A 13,249-nucleotide genomic window follows, 5' to 3' on the forward strand; every position below is an offset into this window, starting at 1 on the left:
CATTCCGCCCAAAGCACCAAGCCTGCAGGTGTGGAGGGTGTGGAGACAGAGCCAGGACAGATGCCCAGTACCCTCTGCCAGTACCCTCTGCAGGGCCTGCCTACCTGAAGTCATGATCTTGCCTGGAGCTCCTGGTTCACCTGGGAGGGGAGGAAGAGGAGAGTGGTCAGTCCCAGGATCAATTAGTGGTTCAATAAATCATTTTCAAGGCTTCTGATTGCATTTGAGACCCACTCCTGGGCTTCTAACCCTCAGGCTAAAGGCATCTGAATGAACTGAAGGGAAACAGGCAGGATGCATTAAGCAACAGTCTGTGCCCTGGAGACCCTGGAAGCCAGAGCATCAATCTTCTTGGCTCACAATAGTTTTTGGAAGAAGCTGGGTCTCTGCAAGGGGGCTTCACTGGTGGGTATTGGAGAGTGTGCCTTTTGATGAGGCCAGAATATGCCAACTCAGGAGTCACTCCCACTCCCATAGTCTATCTTCTCCCTCCACAGGCATCGAAGGCTCTTACTGGGAATTGCTTTAGGTGGGAAGAGTGCTGAGAGGTCAAAGAGCAGAGGTCGTGAGCCTGTGGGGTCAAGTCTAGTTCCCACGCTCCTCAGGGGCTAATTCCCTGGGACAGGGTAGGGACCGTGCAGAGTCAAGTGGGGAGCGGGGTCTGTGGTCTAAGGAATCACGAATTATGTAAAGGTTAACAGATGTCTTCTCTGCCTTGTATTTCAGGGGGCTGAAAAGGCAAATGTTCGTGGATGACTTCCAAGAAGGGGATGGCAGATTCATACTTTCTTAAGGCCATCTCAATGAGGAATCTCTATGGACTGGAGACCCACAGATTCTAGAGAACCAAGAGATGAAGTACAGGATGGAAAAGTCCTTGACTGGAAATTTCTTGTCATTTCCCAAGGCCTGTGGGTATTCAGTTATCCATACACTGAGGGGTGATGCTGATTTCCCCCTTTGGGGGAGCAGAGGGGTGGTCTCTGCTTGTGTCCTGCCAGCCCCTGGGGGCTCAAATCTAAGAGAAAGTACTTGAGTTATTTTTGTTGGAACACAATCCAGTATTGGGTACAATGTCCACCTCTTGTGCACACTGGACAGAAAGCCACAGCCCCTGGAGAAGGGCAAGGGGGCTTTCTTGGAGAATCCCAGGCCTCTCCCTGAGCAGATCTGTGGACCCGGAGATGTGTCTGCTCGGGATGTGCCTGAAAGAACTCCTTGCCCCCAACCAGTTGCTAGAAATAGTTTCTGGAAAGTAGGTCCCCTCAAGGTGACAGTGATAGAGCGCAGCTCTATGGAATGTCAGGGATCAGGATGGTAGGCTCACAGGGACAGAAGGAGAGGACCGTCCCTGAGCAATGCCTGTCCTGCACTGCTCAGGGCTGGGGGCAGATGCTAGTGTTGCCCTACGTGGAAGGGTCCAGTCCAGAGGCTGCTCCCCCTAGAACTCTGGCTTCATCCTCTCAGTAGCATCTGAGACCCTCCTGAATGAAAGCCCCCTCTCAGAAAGGGGGTGGCCATGTCCCAGTTACACTGAGGTCTATGTGGATTATAAAACCTGTCCCAGGGAAGAGTCACACTACGGGGGGACCAGCCTAAGTGAGGGGATGGAGCACTCTTGGGGTGTTTTAGAGGTGAGATGGAAAGGCTTTCAGGGGTGGGGGCAGCACCCTTCCAGATCCTTCTTCATCAAAGGCTTGGAGAAACTCAGGCACCAAAGTGAGGTTCTAGATTGTGGGAAACAGAGTGGGGCTTGAGGATTCAGGGCTTAGTTGATCAGAAGAATCCTTGGCTCCTCAGCCTCACAGCCTTCCTCTGAAGCCACTAGATGCCACTGTTGATCCAGGCTCTTGCCAGAGAGGGGCCTCCTGCAAAAATGACTAGTGACTATCTAGTTTGTTTGCAAAACCACTTACCTTTAACTCCTGGTCGGCCGGGGGTACCAGGAACTCCTGATGTGATTGAAAACAAGTCAGTCAGGATATTGAAGGGCCAGCAATCTCAGACACCCTGTGGTAGCGCCTAGCACTCGGTCACCCAGAAAGGCCGCAATCACACACTGAAACCGCAGGCCCAGCTGACTCTGACTTCCACCTGGGCCCAGCAGCCCCTCAGGCAGCCTCTGGCTCTGAGCCCTTCTCCATCTCTAGGAAATGGGGCAACAGCTGGGCTGGAGGGAGGCAGAGGTGCATGGACCCTGCTGTAGGGGATCCCAGCCCCTCTGGGTGATGTGCCCCCCGCAGCCTCGGGGAGTAGGGACTGGGCTATATATTTGATATAACAGATATATTCCTATATATTCCTGTATCTGATAACATTGCCTTTTGCGTTCATCCCCTGAATTCTACCAGAAAGCATTAGAAACAAGTCCCTGTGTGCTGAACCGTTGGGGGCGATGTTGTTTGATTTTATTTTACATCTTTGCCTAATTTCCTTTAGGAGTTGGGGCTGGTGTGGTGGCAATTTCTCAGATCCAGGTGGGTGCACACTATCCAGCTATCGGACAGACTGGACACTGGGGCTGTCCCAGAGGGGCTGGGCCCTTCTGTATAACATGATACCCACTCCCTGCTGCGCCATGGAGGATGTGGTCTCTGTGGGGCTAACGGGACTTCTGAGCCTGGAGCCTCCTCTCAGGGTCGGGGGGAGTGTGTGTGTTGGAGGGGAGGGGGGGGTCCCTGCACCACAGGGGGCCAGGCTCAGGCAGACAGAATTTGCTTGTGATCTAACCTCATCTCTTCCAGAATGCCTTTCTAGATTGTTCTGTGAGTATTTTTCCTTCCTAAGGTGTTGCTTCAGACTCAGTAAAATGACCTGAACCCATTCTTGCTGGAGGGTGAGGGGAGGAGTGGAAACACTCTGGTGACTGGAGAAGCATCTGCTGAATGCCAGGGGTGGGCGTGACCCAGTGACTCACCCTGAGGTCCTTGGGGTCCAGTGAGACCTATGCAAAACAGAAGACATGAGAGGAGAGTTGAAGGGCTGAGGCGCCCCTGCCTCAGCCCAGGAGCGGTGCAGGGAGACGAATCCCATGTTTGGGGTAGCCGGACTCCAGGGTCCTCGTCACCCTGGATGGGAGCAGTTCTCTGAACACCGCTATACTGCCATTTGCCCTCATGGCTTTCTTGTTTTGATTTATTCCTCCTGCAGCTCTGGGGATCTTGCTCCTGTTGGGCCTTTGGTGGTGACCCTAACAGCGGCTTCTTTTCCCAGACTGGCAGCCACTGGTGACTGTCCGGGTATGGCCTGAGGAGGTCTGCAGGGGAAGGGCTCAGAGGAGCCAGGAACTGAATGGCAATAAACTGATATTTTTAAGAGATTCCTTGCCGCTTTCTAGAACTCCTTGCTTTTGGTGTTGATCTTTTTTTCTGAGTTGCCAGACTTGGTGACTGGGCTGTCAGGACCCACAGTCACTATGCTCAAGCCAGCATTTTCCTGATGAGCTTCTGGAGGAAAATGGACTCAGAAAGGTATACACACACACATACACATAGCATGGCCAGCTCCCTCTTCCCACTCTTTACCTGGCTTCCCTGGGTCCCCAGAAGGTCCTGGTAATCCCCGGGTTCCCGGCATTCCTGGAAGACCTTGTTCCCCTAGAGAGAGCAATGCCACATGGAGAGTTTTCCCTCTAGGCAAGCTGGCTGGCCCACACATGGGAGCTGGGGGCTCTTGGGGTTCTACTGAATAACTTGCCAGCAGATGGAAGGGAGGAAGGGAGTGAGACCCGGACCTTGCACACCTCCCTGTGACATACACCCCCTGGTATTGTGATTGGGGGGCTGGGGGCTGCCTGCTGGGACGTGGACAGGGCTCGGAAGGGGTAGGCAGGGGAGGAGGGGGAGTGAGGAGAGCAGCTCCTTGACCAACCTCTTGGGCCTTGATGTCCGTCGGGGCCAGCGGGTCCTGGGAAAGCAGATCAAAGCTCTTCAGTGACTCTGGGAGCTACCCTGGGACTCCTCCCTCAACCACCCTACAGCCTCGCAAGCTGTCTCCTGGGTGGGGGGAGGGGGAGCCCCTGCAGCCCCTCCTGCAGCCATGAGACACGGAAGAAGCCCTGTTCTTGTCACACTGCTGGGCACAGTTTTCCCCTGTCCTCTCCTCCTAATGCCTCTTTTCCTGCCAAGAACTCTTCCATGGTCCCCACTGCATGTCCCACACCAGATGCTCAATGTGTGTCGGCCTAGAGATCAAGGTCTTCCAAGATCTTGTCTCCTCTGCTGTAGGCATCATTCTAACCTCTGTCTAAAGTCATGTCCATCTGGGACCCTTGCTTTTTGTCACCTCTCTACCTTTTCTCACTCATATGGCTGCCTATGCCTGGAATTTTCTAAATTGATGGGGTTAAAATCTTCTTTACTTTTTCAAACCATCTGAAAAGCCCCTTCCTCCCTCCTTCTGGTTGGAAGAAGCCTCTCTCTCTGCTGTTTCCTCAGAGTACCCTGTACCTCTCATGGCCCTCATCACCTCGCAGAAGCTTTATCTCCCCTCGAGGAAGGTAAAGCATCTTATTGCCTAACACAGCATCCTGAACTCTGTCAGCACTTCCTAATAGTTTGTAAAATGAATGAGACCAAGGCACCACATCCCCATCAGTGGGGCTTAAACCCTTCTGGGACATGTTGCCAAATGCCTGGCCACCTGGGGTGGCAGCTGGGGGGGTCTTTGGCCAGCTTCCTTGTCCTGGCTGACAGGCCGCTCAGGAAGGGTCAACCCAAGGGCTGAACCCTGTGATTTGGCTGTGAGACCAGCCCTGGAGTATCAGAACTGTGCCTAGAATTCTGCAGGTTCTGAAGAACCTCAGCTCTTGCCCCATCCTCCCCAGGGGCCTGAGTACCTTGGAGGTAGGAATGGGGATGGGGGGAGGGGCAGAGGAAGGTGGCGGGGGAGGGGGATGGACCATGTCTTGCCAAGACCCCCCACCCTCAGAGCAGTAAGAAGCTGTCAGAGACAGTGGCAGCTATGTGAGCCCCAAGAGGATGCCCAGATTCAGGAGCAGCCTGTAAATGGAGTCTCTGTCAGGGAGTGGACAGATAAGAGAATGGGAGACACAGATCTCAGCTAGACAGATCTCAGCTCTAGGGCATGATGATGATGGCAGTGGTGCAGACCCATGGTGCGTGCTGCTTTGAGACACTCACCCATCGCTCCTTTAGCCCCGGGCTCACCCACGGCACCAGGTAAACCTTTCAAGCCAGGCTCGCCTGCAAAGGAAGTGGACTAGGTGATGGAGAAGCTTGACCATGATAGAGCACGCCACCCTGCCAGACACCCCGAAGCCTGCCACCTCTCCGACCAGAGGAACCTGGCATGCCAACCGGAGGCTGGGGATGCAGTATCTGCTGTCATTCTAAAGTCAGGCCTCCCACCCCCGGCGGCAGGCATGGACTGGCCCAGAGGCCACGCCTGGTCTGGAGGGGCCTGTGTATGAGTCTCATTTCCTTGGCAACAAAAAGCTACCTCTTGTGGCCAAAGCACTAGTACTACTTCCTTTTAATCGTGCAAATTGGCAGGAGGTAAGAGGAGAAAGGGATATGAGTAGTGTAAAATGTCTGCCACTTTGGGAAGAACTTAGTTTTCCAACTAAATTCTTCAAGAGAATCAGAGACAAAAAAAAAAAAAAAAAAAAAGAATCAGAGACAATCACAAACTATCTTTTCTGTTCCAAACATATATTGCTGATGCTGGCTTATACGCCACTCTAGATTGCAAGTCCTCTGAAGGCTTTTAGACAGAGATTCTCTCTGATGCTTCTGTATTTTTTCCCCCACTTACAGTATCCAATGGAGTTATAAAAAGTCTTTAGAGTGACAGTAGATTCCTGTGTGGGACTGACCTGTGAGCCCTCGGGGTCCTTTCTCACCCTGGTCACCTGAAATAAGCGTGGGGTGGGGGGCAGGGGTAGAGAAAACAAACGTCAGTCAGGAGCAAGGAAAAGAATCTCACTCAGCAAGAGGGACCCTGGCTGCAGAACAGTTCCCACAGTATCTGGAAGCTGCTGTCTGCTGAATGTTGGTGAGAACTCAGCATTAACAAAGACCCAGAAAGCAAGCTAGATAGATTTCTCCTGGGTCAGGGCCCACCCACAAACTGACCCAGGCCTTTCTGTCTCACCAGTGGGTGCTGGGGGCAATAGGGGGTCCAGACTAGTGGGGAGAGGCCTCAGGGCAGTGTCCGCGCTACTCCGAGGACCACCCGACTCCAGTACTGGGACGCTGGTGCTGTTTCTCCTCTGTGCCTCAGCAGCACTATCTGAGAGGCTGGACTAGAGTCCCGGATCCCTCCCAGCCCTAGAGTCTGGTCATCAAGACCCGGGCACAGGGTTCACAGCTGGGTTCCCAGGCTGTGGTGATGTCCGAGCAGCAGCAGGAGCAACACACCTTTGGGGCCCGGTGGTCCCATAGGTCCTTTGTCACCTGAAAAGGAAACGGGCACCTCAGTGTGAAAAGCCTTGGGGGAACGAACAAGAAGGGGCAGAATCTGTGTCAGAAGTCAGGCTCCCCCACCGTCCTGACTGCCCTTTCCCCTCACACACCTGTCGGCCTGCGCAGGCTGTTGGTGAGTTCACCAGACCCTCCCTGTGCCCCCAGACCTCCTTCTTGAGTGAACTGCATCTCTCAGGTAATGCCCCTCCCCCCAGCTTACCTTTGATACCAGGGAGTCCCACTTCACCTCGGAGTCCTTGGGGACCTATAGAGCCTGCACACAGAGGAAACCGCATGGGTGGATGAGTGTCCCCAGCTTTGGAAGGGATGGACATGCACACGGGTACATGCATACATCCACACACACATACCTACTAGGCACACACATGCACAGACAAACACACTCTCTGGGGTAAAAGTCAAGGGCTGCTGTTCATGGTCTTCTCCTCCCATGTCCCCACTACCTCATCCTGGACTAGGTTTCTGGTGCCTGCGATTCCCAGGCCCAGGCATGCGAACCCCTCGTGGGGACCCTGGCAGAGAGGCTGGGCTGCAGCTCGAGACGCCCGGCACGCGCGCTGGCCCACAGGGATGAGGGGAGGCAGGCGCTTCGCTCAGATCAAAGCAGGATGGGAGCCACCTGCTGGCAGCGCTGGAGGGTCTGGTGCCCGAATTCGAGTAAGGACAGTCTCGTGGGACCCACTGTACCTGACCTTAGCCACAGGTGGCACACAGGCAGAGGGGAGCTTTGCGTCTCCAGGAGGCTCTCTTTAGAGTTGCTTCTTTGGCTTTAAAAATGTTTGTTTCTCCATTTAACCTCCCTCTCTTTGCCCCAGAAATAGCATCTATTTTTGAGAAGAAGGCCACTGACCTGGGGGACCCTGCAGGCCAGGAGAACCACTAGAACCTGAGGAGGACAACAGGACAGTAATGATCAGATGGGTTGGTTACAGGCCGGGACACTGACCCCATGCAGAGTGGCACGTGGAGGGGGTGGGGCGTACACCCCAGGCGAGGGCTGCATGTGTGCACCAGGACCCCAGAGTCGGCGGGTCCAGGAGTGACCCCAGTGTGAAGTCCTTCTTAGGGAGGACGCTGCGGCTGCCAGGATTAAAAGACCCCCTGCTCCTTCCTGGTCGAACATTTGGGCTAAGGCAGGGGCAGGGAGGAGAGGGGACCAGTTGGACATCGCACTGTGAGAAGGCCCTATCCCTTGGCGTGTCCAGACAGATTGCTCTCGAATGTTTACCTCTGGGCCCCGACTGGCAAGGAAATTGTCTGACTTTTAATTTCCAGAACCATCCACTCACTTATAGGCCACATAACAGGGTCATTGAACAGAGATGGAGGCATAACCCCCAAATTCACCATAATATATTCGCCAAAATTCACCAAATATAAATAAATTTGCCAAAAATACAGCTCCAATCCTGACACCCAGGGACTCTTTTCTGGGGAGGGGGACCCTCTCTGAGCCTGTCAACCCTGGAGCTGTGGATTAGGGCTGTTGGGGATCCCAGTGCCTGGACCTCTGAGATCCCTCCTGGACATGGCAAACTTGGGCACTGTGTGGGCACTTGACTTACCTTTGGGACCGACAGAGCCTGGGACACCAGGTGGGCCCTGAACACCTGGTTTACCGGCATCCCCTGGGGAGAAATAAGCACTCTGAGAGAGTCCCCCCACTTTAGTCACCCACTCAGCCCATGTGGTATCATTTGCAGGTGGAAAACACTTCCCACCCTGCTGGTGGTCTCAGATCCACTGGGCCTGAACCCACATCCCAGCCCATGCCCCCTTCTTAGACCACAGGATCCAGCACAGACCCTGGCTCAAAGCAGGTGCTCAGCTAATGCAAGTGAAAGAGAGAGGGAGGGAGAACCATGTGAGGAGGAAGTGTGGATGCAGCCAGTCTGCCCAGTGAAGGAATCGCCTCTTACCTCTGTCTCCTTTCTCTCCAAACCCAGGGAGCCCTGGTTCACCGCGAGGTCCCATGGGGCCTTCTCGCCCTCTCTGGCCCATGGGTCCCTCCATGCCAGGCTCACCTAAAGACAGAAATGCCCACCTCAGCTAGTCACCAGATAGGCAGCATCTTGCTGGCAGGACACCTGCCTGGAGTCTCCACACCCACCTCCCTACTTCTTTTCCTCTGCAGCCCAAACTCAGTGCAGAAGCTAGAGTTTGAAAATGCAAGCTGATCGTGTCCCATTTCTGCCCCAACCTGCAAACAGCTTCTCAGCTCACTGAGAATAAAAGCCATATCCTTGCAAGGTCTACAAGGCCCCTCCCTCTTGACTCTTGGCCTCCTTTGATGGCTCCCGACACCCTCCTCCTCCTACTCCTCCCCAGGCTCCCAGACCCTTGCCCCAGGCCTGTATCTGCTACCTCTGCCTGGAAGGTTCCCCCGGATTATCTTAGGCCTGGCTCCCTCTCCCACTTCACATCTTTGCTTAAATGGCACCTTCTCAGTGAGGCTTTCCCTGCCAGCCTTATTTTCAATTACCCTTCAGCCCTTCCAGACCCGTTGGGCTCTGTGTTCCTATTTTACCAGTCACTTCCTCCCTCTGTATACTTCATTTATCTATCATGTCTACTGTTTATCTGCACCCAGAAATAGTCAGGGGTTCTCTGTTTTGTTCACCACCCTCTCCCCAACACTTAAAACAGGGTCTGGCACAGAGCAGGTACCTAACAAAAACATTTACTGAATGAATGAATGAATGAATGAGGGAATAAGTGAACAGAGAAATGGTTCTTACCCATGTTGCCTTTCTGTCCCTTTGGTCCCTCTGGACCTTGGTGGCCCAAGGGCCCAGGGATACCTGTGGACACACAAGAATAGCTCAGCCTTTCTTTCCTCCCAGACACCAGGAGCCAGGAGCCAGGACCCAGTGGTCCGCAACCCTAGCAGCACCATCAAAGGCTACACACCTGGAGTTCCAGGGAACCCTCGGTCTCCTGTGGGAACAAAGAAAGAAAAGTCAAGCAGAGGACCCAGGCTGATCACCTAAAGAAGCCTCCAGTGGAATTCAGGTAGGATGGCCAAACTACAACATGGGACGCTCAGTTAACTCTGAACTGCAGATAAACCCTGAATAAATTTTTAGTACTTGGGACATACTTATAGTGAAGAATGATTTATTGTTTATCTGTGATTCAGATTTGACTGCATGATGGTGTGAAATGAAAATATCTCCTATATTAATGAACAAGAAATTTCACAGGCATCAGCGATTTCTGGCCTCCAAATGTGAATGAGGAAGCCCCAAACTGCGATCCAGCAGATGCTGCCACCCCCACGGTGATTGCTGAGGAGCTGGGGGAATGCAAGAAACAAGGTGAACAAGGAAACAGGATTGACCCCAGATAGCTGAGGTGCATATGAAAGAAATGAATTCGGTGAGCCTAGAAGCTTCCATCCTTCCATACATAGAATGCTCACTTCCTTAACTGAATACCTGATCTTTGATGTTCAAACTGCCTGCTCCCTTTGTTGCATACTTGTATATAGCCTGACACCCACCACCCCCTCGGAGCAGTTCTCTTAGAGAGCCTGACATGCTGAGCAGTTCTCTTAGAGATCCTGACATGCTGTTTTCTGGGCTCAGAGTCCTAAACATTCCCGCCAAACAAAGTAACTCTACTTTCAGGTTGTGACTGTATTTTTTAGTCGACAATGGTCAGGATGGGTTCATAGCCTGCGAGCTGGAGCCTTGGGGAATAGAGTGCAGAGGTGGCGACCCAGAGTGTGCATGTGGGGGGCAGGGAATCCTGAACTTGGGAGGCCATCAAGTAGAGGAACCCCGATTCCTGCACTGGGATCTCTTGAGAAGGGAGGTGAAGCTGAGAAGAGAGGGGGTGACCCTGCCATCTCCAATAGTGATTCTCAGAAAGGTCTGTGTACCCCTGGCCTTGGAACCACTTGGGCTGATCCAGACCACAGGCCCCCTCAGGGTCCTTGCTGTGGGAACCCCTGAGATCGGGCCAGCGACAGGACTGCCCCAGAGGTGCAGCTCTGTTCTATCAGGAAGCCCCCCTTCCCCCACTTCTAGCCCCTTCCCCAAAAGCCTGAGGGTCTGCAGGCTGCTCTGCAATTCACGATCCTACCACAAGTTGGGGATGGCCAGGAAGGGTGGGAAGTGTGTTTTCTGGCACTTGCTGATTGCTTTAAACTGTCAACCCTCACTAATATTTAAGGTAAAAATTTTGTTCTATTTACCTTTAGGGCCTTGAACTCCCATGTCACCTAAAATAAGAGAGACATGAAAACTGTGAGATGTGGTGAGAAGCCAAGGGCCATTCTCTCCTAAAAGTCAGTGGACCCCATGTAAATGACATTTCATAGTGAGCTGGCGTGTGGCGTGGCTTCCTCTCCATCACCATCGGTGTCTCTTGGGCTCATCATTCGCCTCTCTTAGACAACACTTTAGCTCCCTTCCCATTCTAAGATATTCTGACGGTAGAGCCAGTTCTCAGCCCTCCCAACAGATTCTGTAAGATCTTTCCACTACTCATCCTTCAATTTGGGGAAAAAAAAAGTTTTCCAAACCCGCCCCACTCCCCACCCCCAGAAAACTTGGGTCCAAGTCCAGGAAAAGGGCTCCATCCACTGCGATACCTTTAGGCCCAGGGCTTCCTCGGAGATTTCCTACAAGAGATAGCAAAGCCAGAGTTAGCTGCACGTTTTCTGTGCACAAGTACAACACACACACACCTGAAGGGGATCAGTGGTATGGTGGGATGAAACAGGCTAGGACTAGGTACCCGATTCTAAAGTATGCAGGTTGGACAATGCTCCCCAGCTCTCAGTTTTTCTAACCATAAAATAGGATACCAATATAGGTCCTCCCTCCATCCCAGGGCTGTCAAGAGAGCTGAGTGAGGGGCGCTGGGGATTGTCCTAAACAGACACCACTCCATATACAGGAACCAGGATTGGGAGCTGCTGACCTTTCCCCCTGTGATGTGCTCACCGTTTTCCTGTTCTGTCATCAGCCTGGCCCTCACGAATTGCCAGATGTCCTCCTGATTGTAGCCATCAAGCCCAGATTTTCCTAGACCTTCCCCCAGCCTGGGCGCAACCCCCTGGACAGCATCCTGGCTGCTCCTCTCCATCTTCTCGTTGTAAGACAAGCGGCCCCTCATTTTCTCCAGCTCGTCCACACGTGCCTTCAGCTTCCTCACCTCCTCGGCTGGAACAGACACACAGAGACAGCATCAGCACAGGAGCCTGCCAGCCGGTGCCTTCCTAGTGCTCCAGGGGAGACTGAAATGGGGGCTCTGGAGGCCGTGGTGGCTTCTGCATGCTGCGGGGACATTGTACTGGAATATTTTTGGGGAGATAGTCTGCTGTGGCTACCAGCAGAATGAGCTACTCAAAACTGGAACTGAGCCTTGAAGAAGCCTGGCCATGGTGACAGAGCTAGCCCTCAAGTCTCCCAAGGGAGCTGGTGTGAGAGTCAACGGAATGTGGAAAGTAGAAAGGCTATGAAAGGTCTGGCCTGATTATTAAGGGCAGCCAGGGGCTTGGAGCAGGATGCCACTGGCATGGGGCCCTTGTTCCCTGGGAACCAGGAGCTGCTTTAGAGTCCCAGCTCCGCGATGGAGCAGTCACAGGACCTTGACCAGGGGCCTCCTGGAGTCCCAGCCTCCGCATCTGCAGGAACAAGGGGTCTGCACCCATGATCTCGGGCCCCTTGGCACCTGACACCTGGGATACTGGCTGGTTCCTGCCCTTCTGAACAGGCAGCGGGGCCCTACCACACGTACCCAGAGCGATGAGGCCGAAGAGCAGCCCCAGGAGCAGTAGCCAGGTGAGCAGCAGGCCCAGCAGCCACTTCCACCAGCTGCACCAGGAGCCGCAGGGGCACCAGGCAGGCGCCGCCCCCCACGAGCCCTTGCCCCCTCCACCAGCGGCCCCACTGCCAAGGGCACCACCGCTGCCGCCACCGCCTCCACCACCACGGCGGTGGTCGTAGCCGTGGATGTCTGTGGAAGAGAGGGCAAGGGTAAGGTGACTGCCGGCGGCTCGTGCCCCCTTCCCTCCAAATTCTCTGACTCATGGTGATTTCCTGCAGGCCTGAGTGAGTGTGAGTGGGCTTGCAGGCAGGTCCCTGTGGCTCCTGGAATAAACAAGGCGCCGTGCTGGCTGATCATGAGCAGAGGTCTGACAATCCTGGGCTTGAGCTGTGAGATCCTGAGAAGGTCCCTTGAACTCTCTGACTCCTCTTTTTAGAAAATGGAGTTCAAAGTTGACCTTTCTTCATGAAATGGATGTTAAATGAGATAAGGTATGCAGCGTAATTAGCACAGGATGTAGTAGAGAGCATCAGGGTTAAAATTCTTGATTATGAACATGGATCTCCCACAACCTCCTGCATTTCATTAAGCCCAAATCTGAATAATCCCCATCTCCACATCTCAGTTCACAAGGCTCTTTCTTTGTAATCCTCACAGTGCCTAGAACTATACTCAGCACCTAAAGGGTGGCCAGGAGCCTTTTTATTTCTTTTTAGTGAAAGTTTATTTTGTTTTTAATATCTAAAGTGGGCTGATACTTGATTTCCTTCTCTCACAAGATGATGGGAGCAAGTGAGGAAGGTGTAAGGAACTGGAGATGTGTGTGATCTTAGGGTCACCTTGAAGGCGTGTGGGCAGGGGGAGGAGAGTGGTTTGTAAGACCCAACAGTAGCCCTGCTGTGTTGCTCTTGCCATGTTGACAGATCCTGGACAGATAGTTGGCACCCAGACAGTAGGCACCCAGATAGTGGGCGTCCCGCAGGTGCAGTGTGACCTGTGAGCTTGTCTCCTGAGCTGAGCTCCTT

General features: G+C 53.4%; 1 protein-coding gene across 1 annotated transcript in view; it reads right to left on the reverse strand.

Moving 5' to 3' along the window:
- COL17A1 (collagen type XVII alpha 1 chain) overlaps nt 1–13,249 on the reverse strand; it is a 46,981-nt gene that overhangs the window by 11,775 nt on the left and 21,957 nt on the right. The window contains exons 17-34 of the mRNA XM_065920105.1: nt 12,195–12,413; nt 11,399–11,617; nt 11,044–11,073; nt 10,645–10,671; nt 9,357–9,383; nt 9,185–9,247; nt 8,366–8,470; nt 8,012–8,074; nt 7,297–7,332; nt 6,646–6,699; nt 6,381–6,416; nt 5,837–5,872; nt 5,142–5,204; nt 3,871–3,906; nt 3,525–3,596; nt 2,918–2,944; nt 1,917–1,952; nt 105–140 (exon numbers count right to left, since the gene is read on the reverse strand). Coding sequence (XP_065776177.1) covers nt 105–140; nt 1,917–1,952; nt 2,918–2,944; nt 3,525–3,596; nt 3,871–3,906; nt 5,142–5,204; nt 5,837–5,872; nt 6,381–6,416; nt 6,646–6,699; nt 7,297–7,332; nt 8,012–8,074; nt 8,366–8,470; nt 9,185–9,247; nt 9,357–9,383; nt 10,645–10,671; nt 11,044–11,073; nt 11,399–11,617; nt 12,195–12,413 — 1,185 coding nt within the window. The remainder of the gene's footprint in view (nt 1–104; nt 141–1,916; nt 1,953–2,917; nt 2,945–3,524; nt 3,597–3,870; nt 3,907–5,141; nt 5,205–5,836; nt 5,873–6,380; nt 6,417–6,645; nt 6,700–7,296; nt 7,333–8,011; nt 8,075–8,365; nt 8,471–9,184; nt 9,248–9,356; nt 9,384–10,644; nt 10,672–11,043; nt 11,074–11,398; nt 11,618–12,194; nt 12,414–13,249) is intronic.

This window comes from Muntiacus reevesi, chromosome 2 (assembly GCF_963930625.1).
Source record: "Muntiacus reevesi chromosome 2, mMunRee1.1, whole genome shotgun sequence".
NCBI lineage: Eukaryota > Metazoa > Chordata > Mammalia > Artiodactyla > Cervidae > Muntiacus > Muntiacus reevesi.